This window comes from Carcharodon carcharias, chromosome 14 (assembly GCF_017639515.1).
Source record: "Carcharodon carcharias isolate sCarCar2 chromosome 14, sCarCar2.pri, whole genome shotgun sequence".
In the NCBI taxonomy this organism is placed as follows: Eukaryota; Metazoa; Chordata; class Chondrichthyes; order Lamniformes; family Lamnidae; genus Carcharodon; species Carcharodon carcharias.
The window spans coordinates 71,391,884-71,410,677 of NC_054480.1; the positions used below are offsets into that span (position 1 = coordinate 71,391,884).

General features: G+C 39.5%; 1 protein-coding gene across 3 annotated transcripts in view; it reads right to left on the bottom strand.

Annotated features, from left to right (window-relative positions):
• gnas (GNAS complex locus) overlaps positions 1-18,794 on the bottom strand; it is a 360,976-nt gene that overhangs the window by 223,121 nt on the left and 119,061 nt on the right. For all 3 annotated transcript variants that reach the window (XM_041205309.1, XM_041205310.1, XM_041205311.1), the window contains exons 2-4: positions 18,424-18,496; positions 14,768-14,822; positions 13,674-13,793 (exon numbers count right to left, since the gene is read on the bottom strand). In XM_041205309.1, the coding sequence (XP_041061243.1) occupies positions 13,674-13,793; positions 14,768-14,822; positions 18,424-18,496 (248 nt within the window). The remainder of the gene's footprint in view (positions 1-13,673; positions 13,794-14,767; positions 14,823-18,423; positions 18,497-18,794) is intronic.

An 18,794-nucleotide genomic window follows, 5' to 3' on the forward strand; every position in this document is an offset into this window, starting at 1 on the left:
GGGGAAATAGTAAGATTCTCTCTTGCTGGAGATGGTCATTGCCTGGCACATGTCACTTGCCAATTATCAGACCAAGCCTCAATGTTGTCTAGGCCTTGATGCATACAAGCATGGACCGCTTCAGTATCTGAGGAGTCACAGATGGTACTGAACATTGTGCAATCATCAGCAAACATCCCCACTTCTGACCTTATGATGGCGGGAAGATCATTGACAAAACAGCTGAAGATGGTTGAGCCTAGGAGATTAACCTGAGGAACTCCTACAGCGTCATCCATCTTCCTTTCCAATAGGTATGATTCCAACCAGTGGAGCTTTCCCCCTGATTTCTATTGATTTCAGATTTTCTAGGCTCCTTGATTGTATATTCAGTCAAATGCTGCCTTGATGGCAAGAGCAGACACTCTCAACTCAACACTGGAGTTAAGGTCTTTTGTCCATGTTTGGATCCAGGCTGAAATGAGGTCTGGAGCCAATTGGACCTGGCGGAACAAAAACTGTGCATCAGAACCAAAACTGAGCATCAGGGTTGTTGCTGACTAAGTGCCACCTGATAGCATGGTCAACAACATCTTCCATCACTTTGCTGATGATCAAGTATTGACTAATGGGGCAGTGAATGGCCAAATTGAATTTATCTTGCTTTTTCTGGACATGACATAGCTGGGAAATTTTCCACATTGCCAGATAGATGCCAGTATTGCAGCTGTACTGGAAAAGCCTAGTGAGGGACACCACTAGTGCTGGAGCACGTCATTGGTGGGTTGGCGGAGAGCCCATAGCCTTTGCTGTATAAGCCATTTCTTGATATCATGCAGAGTGAATTCAATTAGCCGAAGAATGGCATTTGTGATGGTTAGGACCTCAGAAGGTGGCCCAGATGCTTCATCTACTCAGCAATTCTGGCTGAAGACGGTTGCGAATGTTCAGTCTTTTTTCCACTAATGTGTTGAATCCACCATCATTGAGGTTGAGGATGTTTGTTTTTATTTTTGTTAGGTGCCCATTATTTCCTCCAGTTGTTACTCCATAACCCCACCACTCTCCAGCTTCTCTATTCTCCTCAGAAGCAGTATAAACAATAAATAATTCCACAGCCACCAACATTTCTCCCTTAGTTTCACCTTCCAGCAAATTGATTTGACCTTAATTCCCTGCCCAAGAGACTGGCAAACTCAGTCTCTTTCGAGTTCTTGCTTGCTCACCCTAATTAAAATGGAGATTTAGATTCAGGTCCCAAACTTGAGAATTCAATGTTATAGCTTTGTTCGCAGGAACTCCACAGATTCAATTTCAAAAACCAGAAAAGCAAATCCAATACACATCATTGTCCGCACACACTTCTAAACCTTCTTGGATCCAGCCACTTTTCTTGTGCCACGCACTCCTCTTTAACCTATAGATATCGAAATGTGCCAAACTATAAAATATAAAATGAACAAAGCAGAACTTACAAAATTCACCAATATTGTTAATGAATATACTAAGTCAACTGGTACAGAATTTTAAATATGTAATAGCTCTCATTAAGTTCGGATTTTATTGCCATTGCTTCCACAGTGAACAAGAACGAAAGCAAAGTATCCAAGCAACTGGTTATACAGCCATTTCAACGGCTTTCCATATTTAGTGGCCTTGAGAACTGGATCGGAACTCCGTCTTAGTGATTGCCCACCCAGATTTCACAGGGATTACGGACTGTCACATAATAAGTATTAACATGAACGAATACAACATTTAACGCTTCTTGTGGATGAGTACCAAAAACAATTAGAAGAGGATGTGTGAAGATAAATCACAATTCAATATATACTATTAAGATATATAGTATGTATCAAGACAAATTAAACACCAACAGGTCCTAATATTTGTGTAACCTTCTTACTCCAAAAAAAACTTTCACCTTCCTAACTAAATAGACAAATCTTTTGATCGCAATAACCTCCTTTCTTGGAACTAGTTATGACTGTTTCCAAGGAAAGTAAGGTTTTGAACTTGAAACATAAATGTAACAACAAAAAAGTATAATATGCCAGGGATTAGAATAAGGAATAAACAGAAAATACAAGTAGGTCAATTGGCCCTTACAGCCTACTTCACCATTCAATATTAGTCTATCCTCTACCTTAACGCCATACTCCTGCTCTCTCCCCATACTCCTTGACGCCTTTAGAGTCTAGAAATCTATTTCCTTCTTAAGTACATTCAGCAACTTGGCCTCCACAGCCTTCTGTGGTAGAGAATACCATAGGTTCACCACCCTATTTGAGAAGTTTCTTCTCATCTCAGTCCTCAATGGTCAACCCCGTATTCTGAGACTGTAATTGCTTGTTCTAGACCCCCCCGGCCAGAGGAAACATCATCCCTGCATCCAGTCTGTCTATCCCTGTCAGAATTTTATATGTTTCAATGAGATCCCCTCTCATTCTTCTAAACTCCAGTGAATACAGGCCTAGTCAGCCCAATCTCTCCTAATATGACAATCCTGCCATCCCAGGAATCAGTCTGGTGAACCTTTGCTGCACTCCCAAAACTGCACACAATACTCCAGGTATGGTCTCACCAAGGCCCTGTACAGTTGCAGGAAGACATCCTTGCTCCTGTACACAAGCCCGCTTGCAACAAACATACCATTTGCCTTCTTAACTGCTTGTTGCGCCCCCATGCTTGCTTTCAGTGATTGGTGTACCAGGATACCCAGGTCCCTTTGTACATCAGGCACTGATCCATGTGGTACCCCACTAGTCAATGCCTGCCATTCTGGAAAAGACCCCTTTATTCCGACTCTGTTTCCTGTCTGCTAATCAATTCTCAATCCATGCCAATATATTACACCCAATCCCATGTGCTTTAATTTTGCACACCAACCTCTTATGTGGGACTTTATCAAAAGCTTTCTGAAAATCCAAATACACCACATCCACTGGTTCTCCCTTATCTATTCTGCTAGTTACTCCTGTAGGTTTGTCAAACATGATTTCCCTTTCATAAATCCATGTTGACTTTGTCTAATCCCATTGATATTTTCTAAGTGTCCTGTTATCACATTATTTAAAACAGATTCTAGCATTTTCGCTATGACTGATGATTTGGCTAATTGGTCTGTAATTCACTGTTTTCTCCCTAACTCCTTTTTAAATAGTGGGGATACATTTGCCACACTCCAATCTGCTGGGGCTGTTCCAGAGTCTGCAGAATTTTGGAAGATGGCAACCAATACATCCACTATTTCCATGGCCACCTCCTTTAGTACCCTAGGATGTAGATTATCAGGCCCTGGGGGTTTATCAGCTCTCTGTCCCATTAATTTCTCCAGCACTATTGTTTTAGTAATACTAATTTCCTTCACTTCCTCCTTCTCGCTAGACCCTTGGTTCCCTAGTATTTTCTGGGGAGTTATTTGTGTCTTCCTCTGTGAAGACAGAACTGAGTGGTTGTTTAATTGCTCTGTCATTTCTTTGTTCTCTATTATAAATCTCCCGTTTCAGACTGTGAAGGACCTACATTTGTCTTCACTAATCTTTTTCCTTTTACATACTTATAGAAGCTTTTACAGTCTGCTTTTATGTTCCTTGCAAGTTTACCCTCATACTCTATTTTTTCCCCTCTTAATCAAACTCTTGGTCCTCGTTTGCTGAATTCTAAACTGCTCCCAATTCTCAGGCTCGCTACTTTTCTAGCAACTTTACATGGCTCCTCTTTGGATCTAATGCTATCCTTCAATGTCTTTTGTCAGCCATGGTTGGACCGCTTTTTCTGTTGTGTTTTTGCGCCAGAAAGGAATGTATAACTGTTGCAATGCATACATTCGTTCCTTAAATATTAGCCATTACCTATCCACCACCTCAATGTCTTTTAATGAAGCACCTCAAACTATCTTAGCCAACTCACACCTCATACCATCATATATTTCCTTTGTCAAGATTTAGGACCCTAGTTTCAGATCAGAGTACTTCACTTTCCAACCTGATGAAGAATTATATCATGTTATGGTCATTGTTTCCTAAAGGGCCCTGCACAACAAGATTATTAATTAGTCCCTTCTCATTGCACAATACAACATCTAAGATAGCCTGTTCCCTAGTTAGTTCCTCGACATACTGGTCTAAAAAATCATCTCGTACACACTCCAGGAATTCATCCACCACAATATTATTGCTAATTTGGTCTGCCCAGTCTATCTGGAGATTAAATTCACCCATGATTACTGTAGCACCTTGTTACATGCATCTAATTTTCTGCTTAATGCCATCCCCTACCTTATCACTGTGGTCTGGAGGCCTACAGAAAACTCCCACTAATGTTTTCTGACCCTTGTTGCTTCTTAGCTCCATCCAGATTCTGCACCTGGATTTTCTGAGCGAATATCCTCTCTCACTATTGCACTGATTTCATCCTTTCAAGTTAACAACGTCATTCCACCTCCTTCTCCTTTTTGCCTGTCCTTCTTAAACATTGAATATCCTTGGATATTCAGTTCTCAGCCTGAGTCACCCTGCAGCCATGTCTCTGTAGCTGCAATCATATTGTACCTATTTACATCTATTTGCGCTGTTAATTATTCTACCTTATTGTGAATGCTCCGTGCATTCAGATACAGTGCTTCTAGAATTGTCTTTTTAACATTTTTACACATTTGTTTTTCACAATGGCCCTATTTACTGCAAGTCCTCATTTCCTCTGCCTTGTATTTTTGCTTTCTACTTTTCTCTCTTTCATTCCTATCTTTGTTTCCTTCTCTTGTGTCTCCCCACTTAGGTTCCCATTCCCTTGCCAGTCTGGAATGAAGTACAACAGCGAAGTAGTTTACCATCAATTTTAATTTTTTTTTTGTTTTCCTCCCTTTGGTTCTGAGGCAAATAAGACAACTCATGTACATTTAAATCAGTGGGGCCCTGTGCTCTGCTTCATTTTTGGGGTCCGCCACCCCTCCAGCATAACCCAAAACTATGGGATGTTGGTTATTTCACTGGCTATATTCACCTTCCAATACAATTGTTCTCTTTAAAAGTCCTCAACAGTCTCCTCTTTCTTTGAAACACATAAATGGCTCAATTTTCAATTCGAAGAGGACTGTTGCGTTTTGATCTTTATTTTGCTTAGACAGGTTATTGAGATCTGGACGTTGGAGTTTATTTGAAATCTATTCCCCTCGGAAGCAACCAAAAGTAGGTTCAAACAGCAATGGAACCAATGGACCAGGTAAGATCCACTCTCTTTCTGTTGATATCAGATGTCATTTTGTTCATATTAAGGCTTGTATCAAAATTACCGAATTGTAATATGGCACATAATTAAAGTCTTATCTGCCAGGAGTTTTTAGGGTATGAACTGTATATTTTAAAAATCCTTTCAAATCTATATATATGTTTCACTTGCCATTTAGAAGGAGAGATATACAATTCTTCAAACTTTGAGTGTGATAATGAGAACACTTCAGCCCCAGCAAAACTGTACAAGCCCAACATAACCACAGCAACCAGATTAATTAATTAATTAAAATCACATTAAAGAATCCAAAATAAAATCAGAAAATGCACATCAAGCCCATCAGCAGCTGAAGTAGAAAAACACTCAGCTTCATGACTAAGAACCACAGATTCTAAAAGGAATTCTACTGAAAGACTCAACAATGCAGTACCTGCTCCCAGCATGTTCCCTTGGGTTCAAGTTCCATTGCAAAGACTTGAACACACACACGATTAAAATATCGAGGCTGACACTCCCGGCACAGTACCGAGGGAGTGCTCCACTGTTGGAGATGTCGTCTTTCTGTAATGACGTTAAACAGAGACCACTCAGCCTCTCTCAGGTGGAGGTTAAAATAAAAATCCTATTACACTGTTTTTAAGAGAAGCCGAATCTTTCCAGCGTCCTGACCAATACTTAGCAATCAACATCACGGTTACATAGGTTCTTGCCATGCGCAAATTGGCTGGCGCATTTCCTACACTTCAAGAGTGACAACATTTCAAAAGTACTTCATTGGCTGTAAAGCGCTTTGGGATGTCCTGAGGCCTTGAAAGGCACTATATAAATGCAACTCTCTCCTTCCTTCTGGAGTTAGGATGATGCGCAGAAGCTCAACAATTGTTTCCGTAAATGGCCCATTTGTTATCTGATCTTGTTATCTTCCAATTGTATCGTCTCCCCACTCACCGCAAGGCAATGGCCCCTGAGACCCAGTTCTGAATCTTCTCTTCCTTACAGATTCCCTCCAGATCAGGATCTGGAATTTTCTATCTGAGCACCAGGTATACTGTCAATTTGGACTCAGTGATACTTTAGCTTGTTCAGATTACCCAGAGTTGCCGAAGTGGAGGCGAGAGTTAATCTGTCGAAGTGATCATTCACATTACAAATTGCCTGTGACCCAACATTAAATCTCACATAAGAATCTTATGTCAAATCAGCAAATTTGCTCCTTTTGTAAGATACAAATACTGCTGCAGCTGATTAATAAAGAGTTATTAAGGCCCCTGATACCTGTCTAAAGGAGATCAATAGTCTTTTAACTGGAATCAGCAATGAAATTTCAAGCCACTCATCTTAAATTCACTCAAGAGCAGGACTTCGCCTGCACAGGTCACAGCAGGTGCTCAAACCCTTGGCTGGAAACTCACGTTTTTCTAGTTTTAAGGCTTCTATATAAATGCAACTCTCTCCTTCCTTCTGGAGTCAGGATGATGCGCAGAAGCTCAACAATTGTTTCCATAAATGGCCCATTTGCTATCTGATCTTACTCCATTTCCCTGCTTCCAATTGTATCGTTTCCCCACTCACCGCAAGGCAATGGCCCCTGAGCCCCAGTTCAGATTCAATCTGAAAGTGGGCGTTTATCATGTAACATGAATAACGGATCACAAGAATCGTGATCCAGTGGATCTTTTTAAAAAAATAACTATTACAATAATGACTGCGCTTTAAAATTACTTCATTGGCTGTCAAGTGCTTTTAAGACATCCAGTGGTGGTGAAAGGTTCTTTATAAATGCAAGTATTTCAAGAATGTATTCTTCAGAAACTATAAAGATAATTAATGTCCTTTATGGGACAGATTTTCTATTAGGCAGATATTAAGTCAGAAATCCACCTGCTCATCCATCTCCTTCAGATAGGAAAAGAAAATCTGGTCACAAGAAACTCCATGCATTTAATATTACCTCTGGCGAAACTTACACATTTTCTGGCAATCTTTCAGCTTTAACGTCGTCGTTTTTCTCTCCTTGATAATTCTGTAGTCACTAACACAGGATTCGAAGTTCATGCACTTCTCAAAAGTGACAGAACTTTTCCCAAGCTTTGTCAGTTTCCAGCCTCCACTTTGATACTTGTAGCTTGTTTAGACTTACAGATAAATGGACACTATCAAAATGACCGATTCCTTAAGAGCCCTGCAGGATGCAGATATTGGTGTTACACACACAAGACAAAATAAAACTGGACACTGCAAAACTGAGGTGCCACAACCTATTCAACCAATTAAATTCTCAGTTACTTTTGGATTTCTTACTGATAATTCAAAACCCGAGTATTTTATCTGGGAATTATATTATACCCTAAAAGAATCCAGATTTCAGCTGGAAAAACCGCTGAAGCTCTAGGACCCAGAGGAGGTTAATTTGTTGCCGAGGCCCCACCTCCTGTCAGTGTTGCTAATTCTTGCTTTTTCTCTTCACTGGGAACTTTGTAGACACCTGAAATTTACCGATCTAAAAGACTCCAGCTAACTTTGCAGTTCTCCCACTCCTCCCCTTCACTCCAGCCACATCAAGCTCACAAATCGCATAATGGTTTGTTTTAGTGTCTTGAGAGGGAGGAAACTGCCAGATTTTTTGTACACAGCCGAGCAGATAGTTTAACATCTCAGCTGAAAGATGGCACTTCCAACAGTTCAACACTCACTCATCATTTTAGGACCACCCTGTCATTTGGGGCCCCGTGCCATGGCATAGTATATTTTGTTGTAAATCTGCCCCGATTTAAATTGCTAAGTGGTTGTTTGCAAACAGCTAAATTAAAAATTCACAAAACAATTCACATTATAAAATCTGCAAATGCACAATTTGGGTGGTTTCAACCTGCAGTGAGAAATTGTTATACTTGAGCCACAATTATATTCCATAAACTTGATGTAAATATAGAATTGCCAGCCAAAATGTACATCTACTTTTGCCAGATTTATATGGACATACACTACTAGTAATAAAAGTGCAATTCCAACATGTAACTGATATTAGCTGCCCTGTGACATATTCTATCAAAATTCACATAAAAATTATCTTAAAAATTCAACAAATGTTTATATAAATACAGAAAGGAAATGAGACCATTTTTGAAAAACAGGTCATTAAGTCAATCTCCATTTTGTCAGTGTCACTTTAAAAACAATGTTTTTAAGTACATTACATTGCGTTTTTATATCTATGCCCTTACACATGACTGACTCTTGATTCAATTCAGTTCCAATAATTCAATTTAAAAGGGGACCACGAAAAAAAAGTATGGTTTCATTTCTGTTAGTAGCTTAGGAGTTATTTACACAAACCACTTCTTGTTCCTTTTGGTACAGCTATTTCTACTAGCCAATCCTTTTCAAGGTTCTGTAGTCATCTCAATCATTAAATTTGACCATTTGAATACTGCCGTAAAAAACAAAATATTCAATCTTCCATCTTATCTAACACCCATTAAAGCTGCGACAGCGTGGTGATATCAGACATCCACATATTTCTGCAGTTTACAAAGCATTGTGCATGCACACACATATGCTGTGCATAATTTTAAAATTTATACATGTTTGAAAACAATTCACTCCACTCCTAATTTGACTGTTTAACAGTAATTTCTTAAATTGGGCATCTCTGAAAATTCCAACATTTACACACTAATTTAAATAATAAGCAGGGTCAGGTATTAACATACAACAAATTTGCATTAGCATTAATTTTCACAACAAGATGTTCCTTGCACAACAAATCATTAACTATTCCAAATCAAACCATCAGGGATGGGGTACAGGATCCAAGAATTATACACATACACAATATCTCCACTATATGCAGTAATGCTGACAATGCTTCACTACTTGGACCAAATCGGAAGATAAAACAGTAGTAACAGAGAAATTGGCGAGTTGCTACATATTTCGTGGACAAGAAAAACTTACTTCCAAACCGATTACAAGATTTCAAAGATCCAAAAAGTATTTGAACCTGATGACATAAAGAATTAAAAGAACCTCAAAGTAGAAATGAGCCTTGAAATAAGCCGTATTTTGAATGGAGGAGAGCTGCATTGCAAGACAAATTGTGACTTGGTTGGACTGCAGTTACAAATTAAAAGAGTCTGAACAAAAAATTGATACAGGTTCCCGTGGTTTATTTGATTTGATGCCCAGAAGGGGAAAAAAAATTGACACAAAGTCTAAAGAAAAATACATTAGTGGCAATACTTCACTTCTGTTCTCCACAATCCTCAATAATTTGCAACTTTTCCTTAATGGGGTCGGAGGTGGAGTGTGGGGAGAAGTTACAAATGAGGAATGTTAATGTTGGAAAATTGAACATCTTTCTACCTTAGGCATCGGCTCTCAGCAATCAACCACTACCACACCCTCCAACACAAACCAGGAGATTAATTCAAATATTGGAAAATATTTTTTAAACTTGAGTGATACATTAAGGTTGGTTATTTTTACTTTGTCCTCAACTTTTATTATATTCTACAATTCTCCAGCGACATGCTGTAACTCCTGCAACTCCAGTCAGAGGTCTAAATGTATGACCCACAGCAAGGATCACTCTACCTGGCTACCTCTTTTCCACATTCTTGTCCATCCCCTGGGTGGCCCTGGAGGGAGGTCTTGGAATGTCCACCTGTACCCTAGAGGCCTTTCAATCAAGACAATGAGACCTTTCTTTTTGCTGAATTCTTTAAGTTTAATTGAACCCGTTAAGACTTTTTTATTCATTCATGGGATGTGGGTGTTGCTGACAAGGCTAGCATTTGTTGCCCATCCCTAATTGCCCTTGATACCAAATGGCTTGATGGGCTATTTCAAAGGGCAGTTAAGAATCAACCACATTGCTGTGGGTCTGGAGTCACATGTAGGCCAGACCAGGTAAGTATGGTTGATTGCCTTCACTAAAGGACATTAGTAAACCAGATGGGTTCAGTTTTTAAATTAGGTGCTGCCCTCCTGCATTTGAGAGTGGTGCTGATTTCGCTCTGGTGACACTGGTGTACACTTATCAGTCCAATCAAAATAGGCAAGTCACAACCCCCATTCCCAAAGAGTATTGCACCGTAGATCAATTTATTATTTCCAATTCCTCTACCAGCCTCTCTTGTAGCATGAGCAAGATGGTCAGTTTGAGCTAAGTTATGGGTAGTATGTGATGTGCCACACAAACTGGATAAGACTGCCCAAATCTATTTCATATAGGGTCTTTATAAATGGTGGAGAAGACTTAATTTTTTCTGCACCTACCAGGAGAAACTGCAGATGACAAATGTCAGCAGCCCAGCAAAGGTCCACCATATCCAGATTCTCTGCCAGCAATGGGATCCCTCTGCTCAGGTTGCAGTTGGGTTGCCGGTGTGCAGTACTCATTCTATCATACATGATTGGATGTCAATTACCAAGCAACAAAAGAGCTCAAAAAATTATTGGCCAGAAAACTATATGGACAAGATACACTGAGGAAAAGGTTTGGCATAGAATTTTTCACTGTAAAAGGTCTTCCACAATTTTGCACAACTTCACCATAACAACAAATTAAGGGAAAATACAATGAAAATACCAGATGTGTACCCCATCAGTCAATGCTCTAAAATAGTACCATACACAAAATTATCCACTCCAAAATGCTAAGTGTAAATTATAAATTTGGTATTTTAATTCAGAACATACTACATTTCTAAAACAACATTTTGGCAGCTGTTTTTCACATTGCTGAACTGTGCATTCACATATGAAAATTCATCTATAGTACAACAGATTATGCCGAATGCTCAACACCGTCCACTGAGGAATCAATACTCAGGGTACAAAATTAAACTGGACACGAAAACTAGGCAGGAAAACCTATACAAATTTTCTTATGCACAATTCAAACCATGTTTTCGAAACAGAGTTGTTAAACTTCACATATTGAAAAGTATGCTACACATTCCAACAAAATTGCCTATACTGCAAAGCATTGCATTCTCACTAGTTTTTATAAAAATAAGCATTAGGGCATATGTGTGTTGATTTTGCATGACCAAATATCCATCCTCCAATGATATGCAGGGTGAAAACGCTAGAGTAAATTTTGGCAGAAAATGAGATTTGAAGTGGGCCACTCCCAACTGGTATACATTTGTAGCCCTAAAATAATTACAAAGTTTTTACTTCAAGTCGTGAAATAAAATGTGTCGTTATATTGACCATCACCCAACAAGTGGATACATAGTTGAAGTACCCCATCTGATTTCTCAAAAAACAGAACTTGGGAGATTAAACTCAAATAAGTAATCAGCTTCCAATTTCCAAAAGGTGTTCAACGAGCTGCCACAGAAAAAGTTACTGCACAAGGTAAGAGTTCACGGTATTGGGGGTGATATATTAGCATGGATAGAGAATTAGCTAACTAACAGGAAAAAAGGAGTAAGGTTAAATGGGTCATTTTCAGGTATGCAAACTAGTGGAGTGCCACAGGGACCAGTGCTGGGGCCTCAACTGTTTACGATCTATATTAATGATCTGGATGAATGGACCAACCGTATTGTAGCCAAATTTGATGATACCAGGATAGATAGGAAAGCAAGTTGTGAGGGGGATACTAAGAGTCTGCAAAGGGATATTTTTGCATAGGTTAAGTGAGTGGGCAAAACATTTTGCAGAGTACAATGTGGGAAAATGTGAGGTTGTCCATTTTGGCAGGAAGAATAGAAAAACAGAATATTATTTTAAATGAAGTAAGACTAAAGCATGCTGCCTTATAGAGAGATCTGGGTGTCCTTGTACATGAATCACAAAAAGTTAGCATGCAAGTAATTAGGAAGGAAAATTGAATGTTGGACTTTATTGTAAAGGGGCTAGAGTATGAAAGTAGGGAGTGTTGTGTAGTGTTTTGGTATCTTTACTTAGATGATACACTTGCATTCAAAGCAGTTCAGAGAAAGTTCACTAGGCTGATTCCTGGGATGACCAAGCTGTCTCATGAGGAAAGGCTGAATAAGTTGGGCTTATGTTCACTAGAGTTTAGAAGAATGAGAGATGATCTTATTGAAACATAAGATCCTGAGGGGACTTGACAGTGTGGATGCTGAGAGGACAGTGTGGATGCTGAGAGGACAGAGTTTTAAATAAGGGGTCTTCCTTTCCGATGAAGATGAGAAGGAATTTCTCCTCTCAGAAGGCCGTTAACCTTTGGAATTCTCTCCCACAGAGGACAGTGGAGACTGGGTCATTGAAAGGATTCAAAGCGGAGACATTTCTTTGTTCAACAAGGGAGTCAACGGTTATTGGGGGGCAGGCAGGAAAAGAAGTTATGGTCACAGTTAGACCAGCAATGATCTTATTGAATGACAAAGGAGGCTCAATGGGCCAAATGGCTCATTCCTTATTTAATGATCTTAGAACACACAGGTCTGCATTCCTGCAGTAAAATCAGCAACTATGAATTCCAAGTAGCATCCAAAGAATGGGTTCTGCCAAAAAGCTCCAAGAAAATTCTGGTTTACACCATCAGCCTTTAACATGATGCTGAAACAAATACAAATAAAGATAGACAAATGTCAGGTGCAAGTTTTTTGTTTAAATATGTTAATTTTAAGAAAGGTACACAAGAAAGTAGAACTAGAATGCGTCACAATCCATTTTGAAGTAACTTCACATTGAGATTTGGCAGTTTTTCAGCCCCATATATAAAGACTAATACAGGGATATAATCTCGGATAGATAAGCATGCATGAAGATAATGTCAGGCTGCAGACAAACAAACACAAAACTGGCTAATACCAAGGTGAGTAAATTTATCCTCAGTGCATTAAGTATCAGATCAAGTATAGAAACTCGTTTCACACTTTTCCATGTACCTGTGGATTAGTGAGTCCAGGCAAACAGATTTTACTCTGTATTTCCCCTCTAAATGAACAGGTTTTGTGGGTTCTGGTGCAGTTGCAAAAACACACACATAGTAGTATGCATCTCAGGTAACAAATGTCTTAGCATTAAGCTTTCACTATTTTAACTTAATATTCAAGAAACATGTAGGAAAGAGTTCTCCAAGAGTTTACAAAGCCTATTATGTTACAGAGCAGTATGCTGGTCAGAGAAAGTTAAAGTCACTCACATGCCCACTATTTACCAACAGCACCATTAAAAATCATTCTTCAGAAATAGGAATTCTAAATTTAGCATGTAATGATTCCCCCTTTTAGCTCCAGAAGTCCACATAGTCTTTACAAGGATACATTCATTTTATCAAGGTATAGGAGCAAGGTCAGGGTGGCATGGGAAGCAACCACACTCAAACCAAGATCTCGGTCCAGGAAAGCAGAACGAGATTCAATGCTACTTTGCCAAAGCCCTAAAACTCAAGAAGTTGACTGCAGATCATTAAAATACAAAAATAAATCTGCTTTTCAAGTGTCATTTCCTGGAGGGCAGGATAAGGCACTTACCTGTGTAAATTCAAAGTTTTTCTGATTTGCTAAGTTTAGAATGTATTCCAATCGAAACTGGTTCTCAGGATGGGCTAATGGGACTGGTGGTACCAACGTATTCATTGCGCCCACTATCGTCTAAACAAAATGAGAAGAACAATGCGGGATCAAACATTTATATTATTGTCCCCTTCATCCCCACTCCCCCTACCCACCCCACCCATTCTGGGTATCCCATCACATCCTAACCTGTTCTCTAGTCTCATCAGTGATACTGTTAACTATTCAAGAATGACTCAGGCACCATCAGCTAGCTACTCGACAATGAGAGTCATAAGAGCTAGGGCTGATTCTGTCTCGTTCCAAAAAGTATCACATTTATATTTTCCATAATGGGTCATGGATAGTGATCAACAGCAGGAAACTGGATTAATTTTTCCCCCATTCCTTAGCTCAGGGGCACCAAGTCCAAATTTTATACAAGCTTCTGCCAACTCAGATTGACATTAGCTAACTTAGCGTACACTGGTGATAAAACCTGGGACATGTGCAAGACATCTTCTAGAATAGTAATGAACTCTTTGAGTTATCAGAGGGGTGTCTATAACTCAAGTTAGAAAGATAATGGAACAGAGCACAACAATTTCAGCAATATGGCAGCAATCATGTGACTGATGCAAGAGTCACAAAATTCTAGGACTTCTTGCTCTACAATCTAATATTCATCATTCAACAAGTGGGCAAAGCTTCAATAGTTATTACTGACTGAAGTAGAGCAAGCAGAATGTGAGTCACTCGAACCAATTCTTATTTGATCGGTTGTAATACTGGAAAACATTACATCATTATGGGCTTTATATGTTATGATCCACTTGTACATTGTGATTTTTAAAGTCAGAACTATTGAACACAAACAACCAGGTAAGTATTTCATACTAAGAGCTGGATTTAGTTTTTGCACATTAGTTTACTATAATCTAAATTATGGAAAATAAATGTTAATGATTACATCTTATACCAAACCATTTTGTGCAAAAAGTTAAACTGTAACACTGTTGTCTAAATGTTAAACATGCATAAACAAGCTAGGTTGAGAGGCGTGAAGAGCTTACCTCTATAGCTTCTTTAATATTATTTTTAATATCTTGAATTTTCCGTTTTTTCTCACTAATGAAGAGAAATGTTGAATTATTATTCTTTTAAAAACTCAATTACAGTAGCAGTTACAATTGACAGTTAAAAGGCTTTAGCCATTCGTAAGCAGTTTCTATTTTTTGGCAAACATCTTCAAAAAAGAATAAAGAAAAACACTACCAATCAATTTCTTAGAAGCCATTAATGCACGGAAAAAGACTAAGAGCTTACACTTCACATCCATACCAAAGTTGTAGTATAACTCTAAAAGTTGGGGTCTCACATTATTTCACAGTAAGAATAGGGAGTCACAACCACTGTTCTTTTTATTCATTTACAGGATGCGGGTGTCGCTGGCTAGGCCAGCATTTATTGCCCATCCCTAACGGCCCCCACTGCAATCCATGTGGTGCAGGTAGACCCACAGTGCTGTTAGGGAGGGAATTCCAGGATTTTGACACAGTGACAGCGAAGGAACAGCGATATATTTCCAAGTCAGGATGGTGTGTGGCTTGGAGGGAATCTTCCAGGTAGTAGCACTCCGATGCTCTGCTGCCCTTGTCCTTCTAGATGGTAGAGGTTGTGGGTTTAGAAGGTGCTGTCTAAAGAGCCTTGTTGAGTTCCTGCAGTGCATCTTGTAGATGGTACACACTGCAGCGCTGGGGAAGGGAGTGAATGTTTGTGCACGGGGTGCCAATCAAGCTGGCTGCTTTCTCCTGAATGGTGTCAAACTTCTTGAGTGTTCTTGGAGCTGCACTCATCCAGGCAAGTGGAGAGTATTCCATCAAACTCCTGACCTGTGCCTTATAGATGGTGGACAGGCTTTGGGGAGTCAGAAGGCGAGTTACTCGTCACAGGATTCCTAGCCTCTGACCTGCTTTTGTAGCCACTGTATTTAAATGGCTAGTCCAGTTCAGTTTCTAGTCAATGGTAGCCCCCAGGATGTTGATCATGGGGGATTCAGCAATGGTAATGCCACTGAATGTCAAAGGGCGATGGTTAGATTCTCTCTTGGAGATGGTCATTGCCTGGCACTTGGGTGGCACGAACATTACTTCAGCCCAAGCCTGGATATTGTCCAGGTCTTGCTGCATTTGCACATGGACTGCTTCAGTATCTGAGGAGTCATGAATGATGCAATCGTCAGAGAACATCCCCACTTCTGACCTTATAAGAACATAAGAACTAGGAGGCTGGCCCCTCAAGCCTGCCCTGCCATACAATACAATCATGGCTGTCCTCATTTCAACCTCAAATCCAATTTCCCGCCTTTTCCCCATAGCCTTTCAACCTATTACTAATTAAAAATGTCTATCTCCTCCTTAAATTTATTCAACGTCCCAGCATCCACTGCACTCTGAGGTGGTGAATTCCACAGACTTACGACTCTTTGAGAAAAGTAATTGCTCATCTCTGATTTAAATCTAACACCCCTTAGCCTAAAACTACGGCCTCTTGTTCTAGAAAGACCCACAAGGGGAAACATCCGCTCCACGTCTACTTTGTCTATCCCCTTTAACATCTTATATATATACCTCAATTAGATCTCCTCTCATCCTTCTAAATTCTAGCGAGTATAAGCCTAAACTGCTCAATCTCTCCTCATAAGACAAGCCCCGCATCTCTGGAATCAATCTAGTGAACCTCCTCTGAACCGCCTCCAATGCAACTACATCCTTCCTCAAAGGGACCAAAACTGTGCACAGTACTCCAGGTGCGGCTTCACCAATGCCTGTACAGTTGCAACAACACTTCCTTATTTTTATACTCTATTCCTTTAGCAATAAATGCCATAAGTTCCATCTGCCTTCCTTATTACCTGCTGTACCTGCATACTAGCTTTCAACGATTCATGCATGAGGACACCCAGATCCCTCTGTGCTGAAGCATTCTGAAGTTTCTCTCCATTTAAATAATGGAATTAATTATGATGGAAGGAAGGTCATTGATGAAGTGGCTGAAGATGGTTAGGCCAAGGACACTACCCTGAGGAACTCCTGCTGTGATGCCTTGGGACTGAGATGATTGACCAACAATCACAACCCTCTTCCTTTGTGCTAGGCATGACTAAAACCAGCGGAGTTTTCCCCAATTCCCATTGACACCAGGTTTGCTAGGGCTCCATGATGCCACACTCAGTCAAATGCTGCCTTGATGTCAAGCACAGTCACCTCTGGAGTTCAGCTCTTTTGTCCATGTTTGAACCAAAGCTGTATCGAAGTCAGGAGCCGAGTGATCCTGGCAGAACCCAAACTGAACGTCAGTGAGGTTTGACTCTGTGTAAAGTGTAATCCCAATGTGGTGTCAAATTGAGTTTAATTAAGTGCCCAGGGGGTTTGCACTCTGTAAATGTTTAAAATTAAACCATTGGGAGCAGGGATCTGTACATGCGGGTATCACACATGCACATAACTCTCTCCTGAGCAGAACACTCAAATTCCAGTCAGACAGTGCAAATCTACCTACTGGAACCAACATAACAGCTGCCAATCTGAGACCAATAGCTGCAGTCTAAATACAGTATAAAAAGTAACACAAGTAAGCTACAGTTGAGAGTACCTTTCTCACTGTTTAACCTACTTCCTTTTGCAGAAAAAAAAACTTTAATTCACTTGTTTTTCCTAGGAGAAATGCCCAGGTTTCAAAGGATCCTCACTTAAGGAACTGATCAGGATCAGTGAAAATAAAAATCACAACCAGATTCTTTCATTGGCCCAGTTTCAATTAGCTAAACCAAAAATCAGTAAAACTGGTTGAATATATATAAAAATAGCAGCAAAAGATGATGACAGTTCTCAATATGAACAAATCTGATTCAACGTAGCAGTAGCAAGTTCACGAGTTAGTCAAGCAAAATCAGTGTAAACCTTCAAACTTAAGAACTTATATTTAAATAGCACCTTTAATGTATAACATCCCAAGCTGCTTCACAAAAGCATTATAAAGCAAACTTTGACACCAAGTCACATAAGGAGATACAAGTGCAGGTGATCAAGAGTTCGGCCAGATGTAGATTTTAAGGAGCGCAACTCCTACATGGAAGTCCATTTCAATCTCTATAATTACAGGGCCACTGTATCCACTAAACCTTCAATTTTGAATGCAGCAGTAACAGCAAGCAAATACTGTTCTGTGTCTGTAGCACTTGTTAAGGTGTATTACACATACACACACAAACATAAAAAAACACATAAAAAGTACACACACAATGCAACTCACTATCCAATGAACTGCAATCTGGGGACAGCATTTTATTGTGCAAACTACCTGCTTCCAATGCCAGATTTGAGAAATTAATTCAAGGTGTCATTTATATGCCACTGCATAAAGTAGAAAGGTTCCAGCAGGTAAACTTAAAAGTAGAACAAATAACCGTAGTTTACAACGAGAGGGGTGTGCAAAATATAGCACATTTATGTCAAAAATGAATACATCTAAATACGTTCTAATATAGGCAGCCATACTGGAGAAAAATGGGACCATGGGAGGAGGGGACTGCAGCAGAGAAACCAGATCCAGCAGAAAAAAAATAGAAATACACAATAATGGCAAACCCCAGCTCAGCCACACCGATACGAAATAAGAAAACTCCGCTGGCTTCGCAGGAAACCTTAAAAACAATATAGTCACTTACTCGGCATGAAATCCATTGACGTGTAAAATTCGCATCTGCTTGACGATAGTGCTTTTACCGGATTCACCAGCTCCTGCAATAAAGAAATGCGATTCTGAATAAAATAATTCTCAAATCAAAGTACAATATTTCTCATGCAGTGTTGTTTCTCTCATATTTTCAAAAGCCTTGTAACACATGTAAAAAGAACATTCCAATCAATTCGTACCGTTTCTCAATGTTTCTTTTAAATATAAAATTATTTTTAAGTACAGAATCCTATTATCCTTCAAAACTCCATCAATCCTTATAATTTGTGTAGCAGTCAATAAAATCATGAATCTCCTCCCTCAATTTACACCATTTTAAGTAATAACATAAACAGGCCTCAA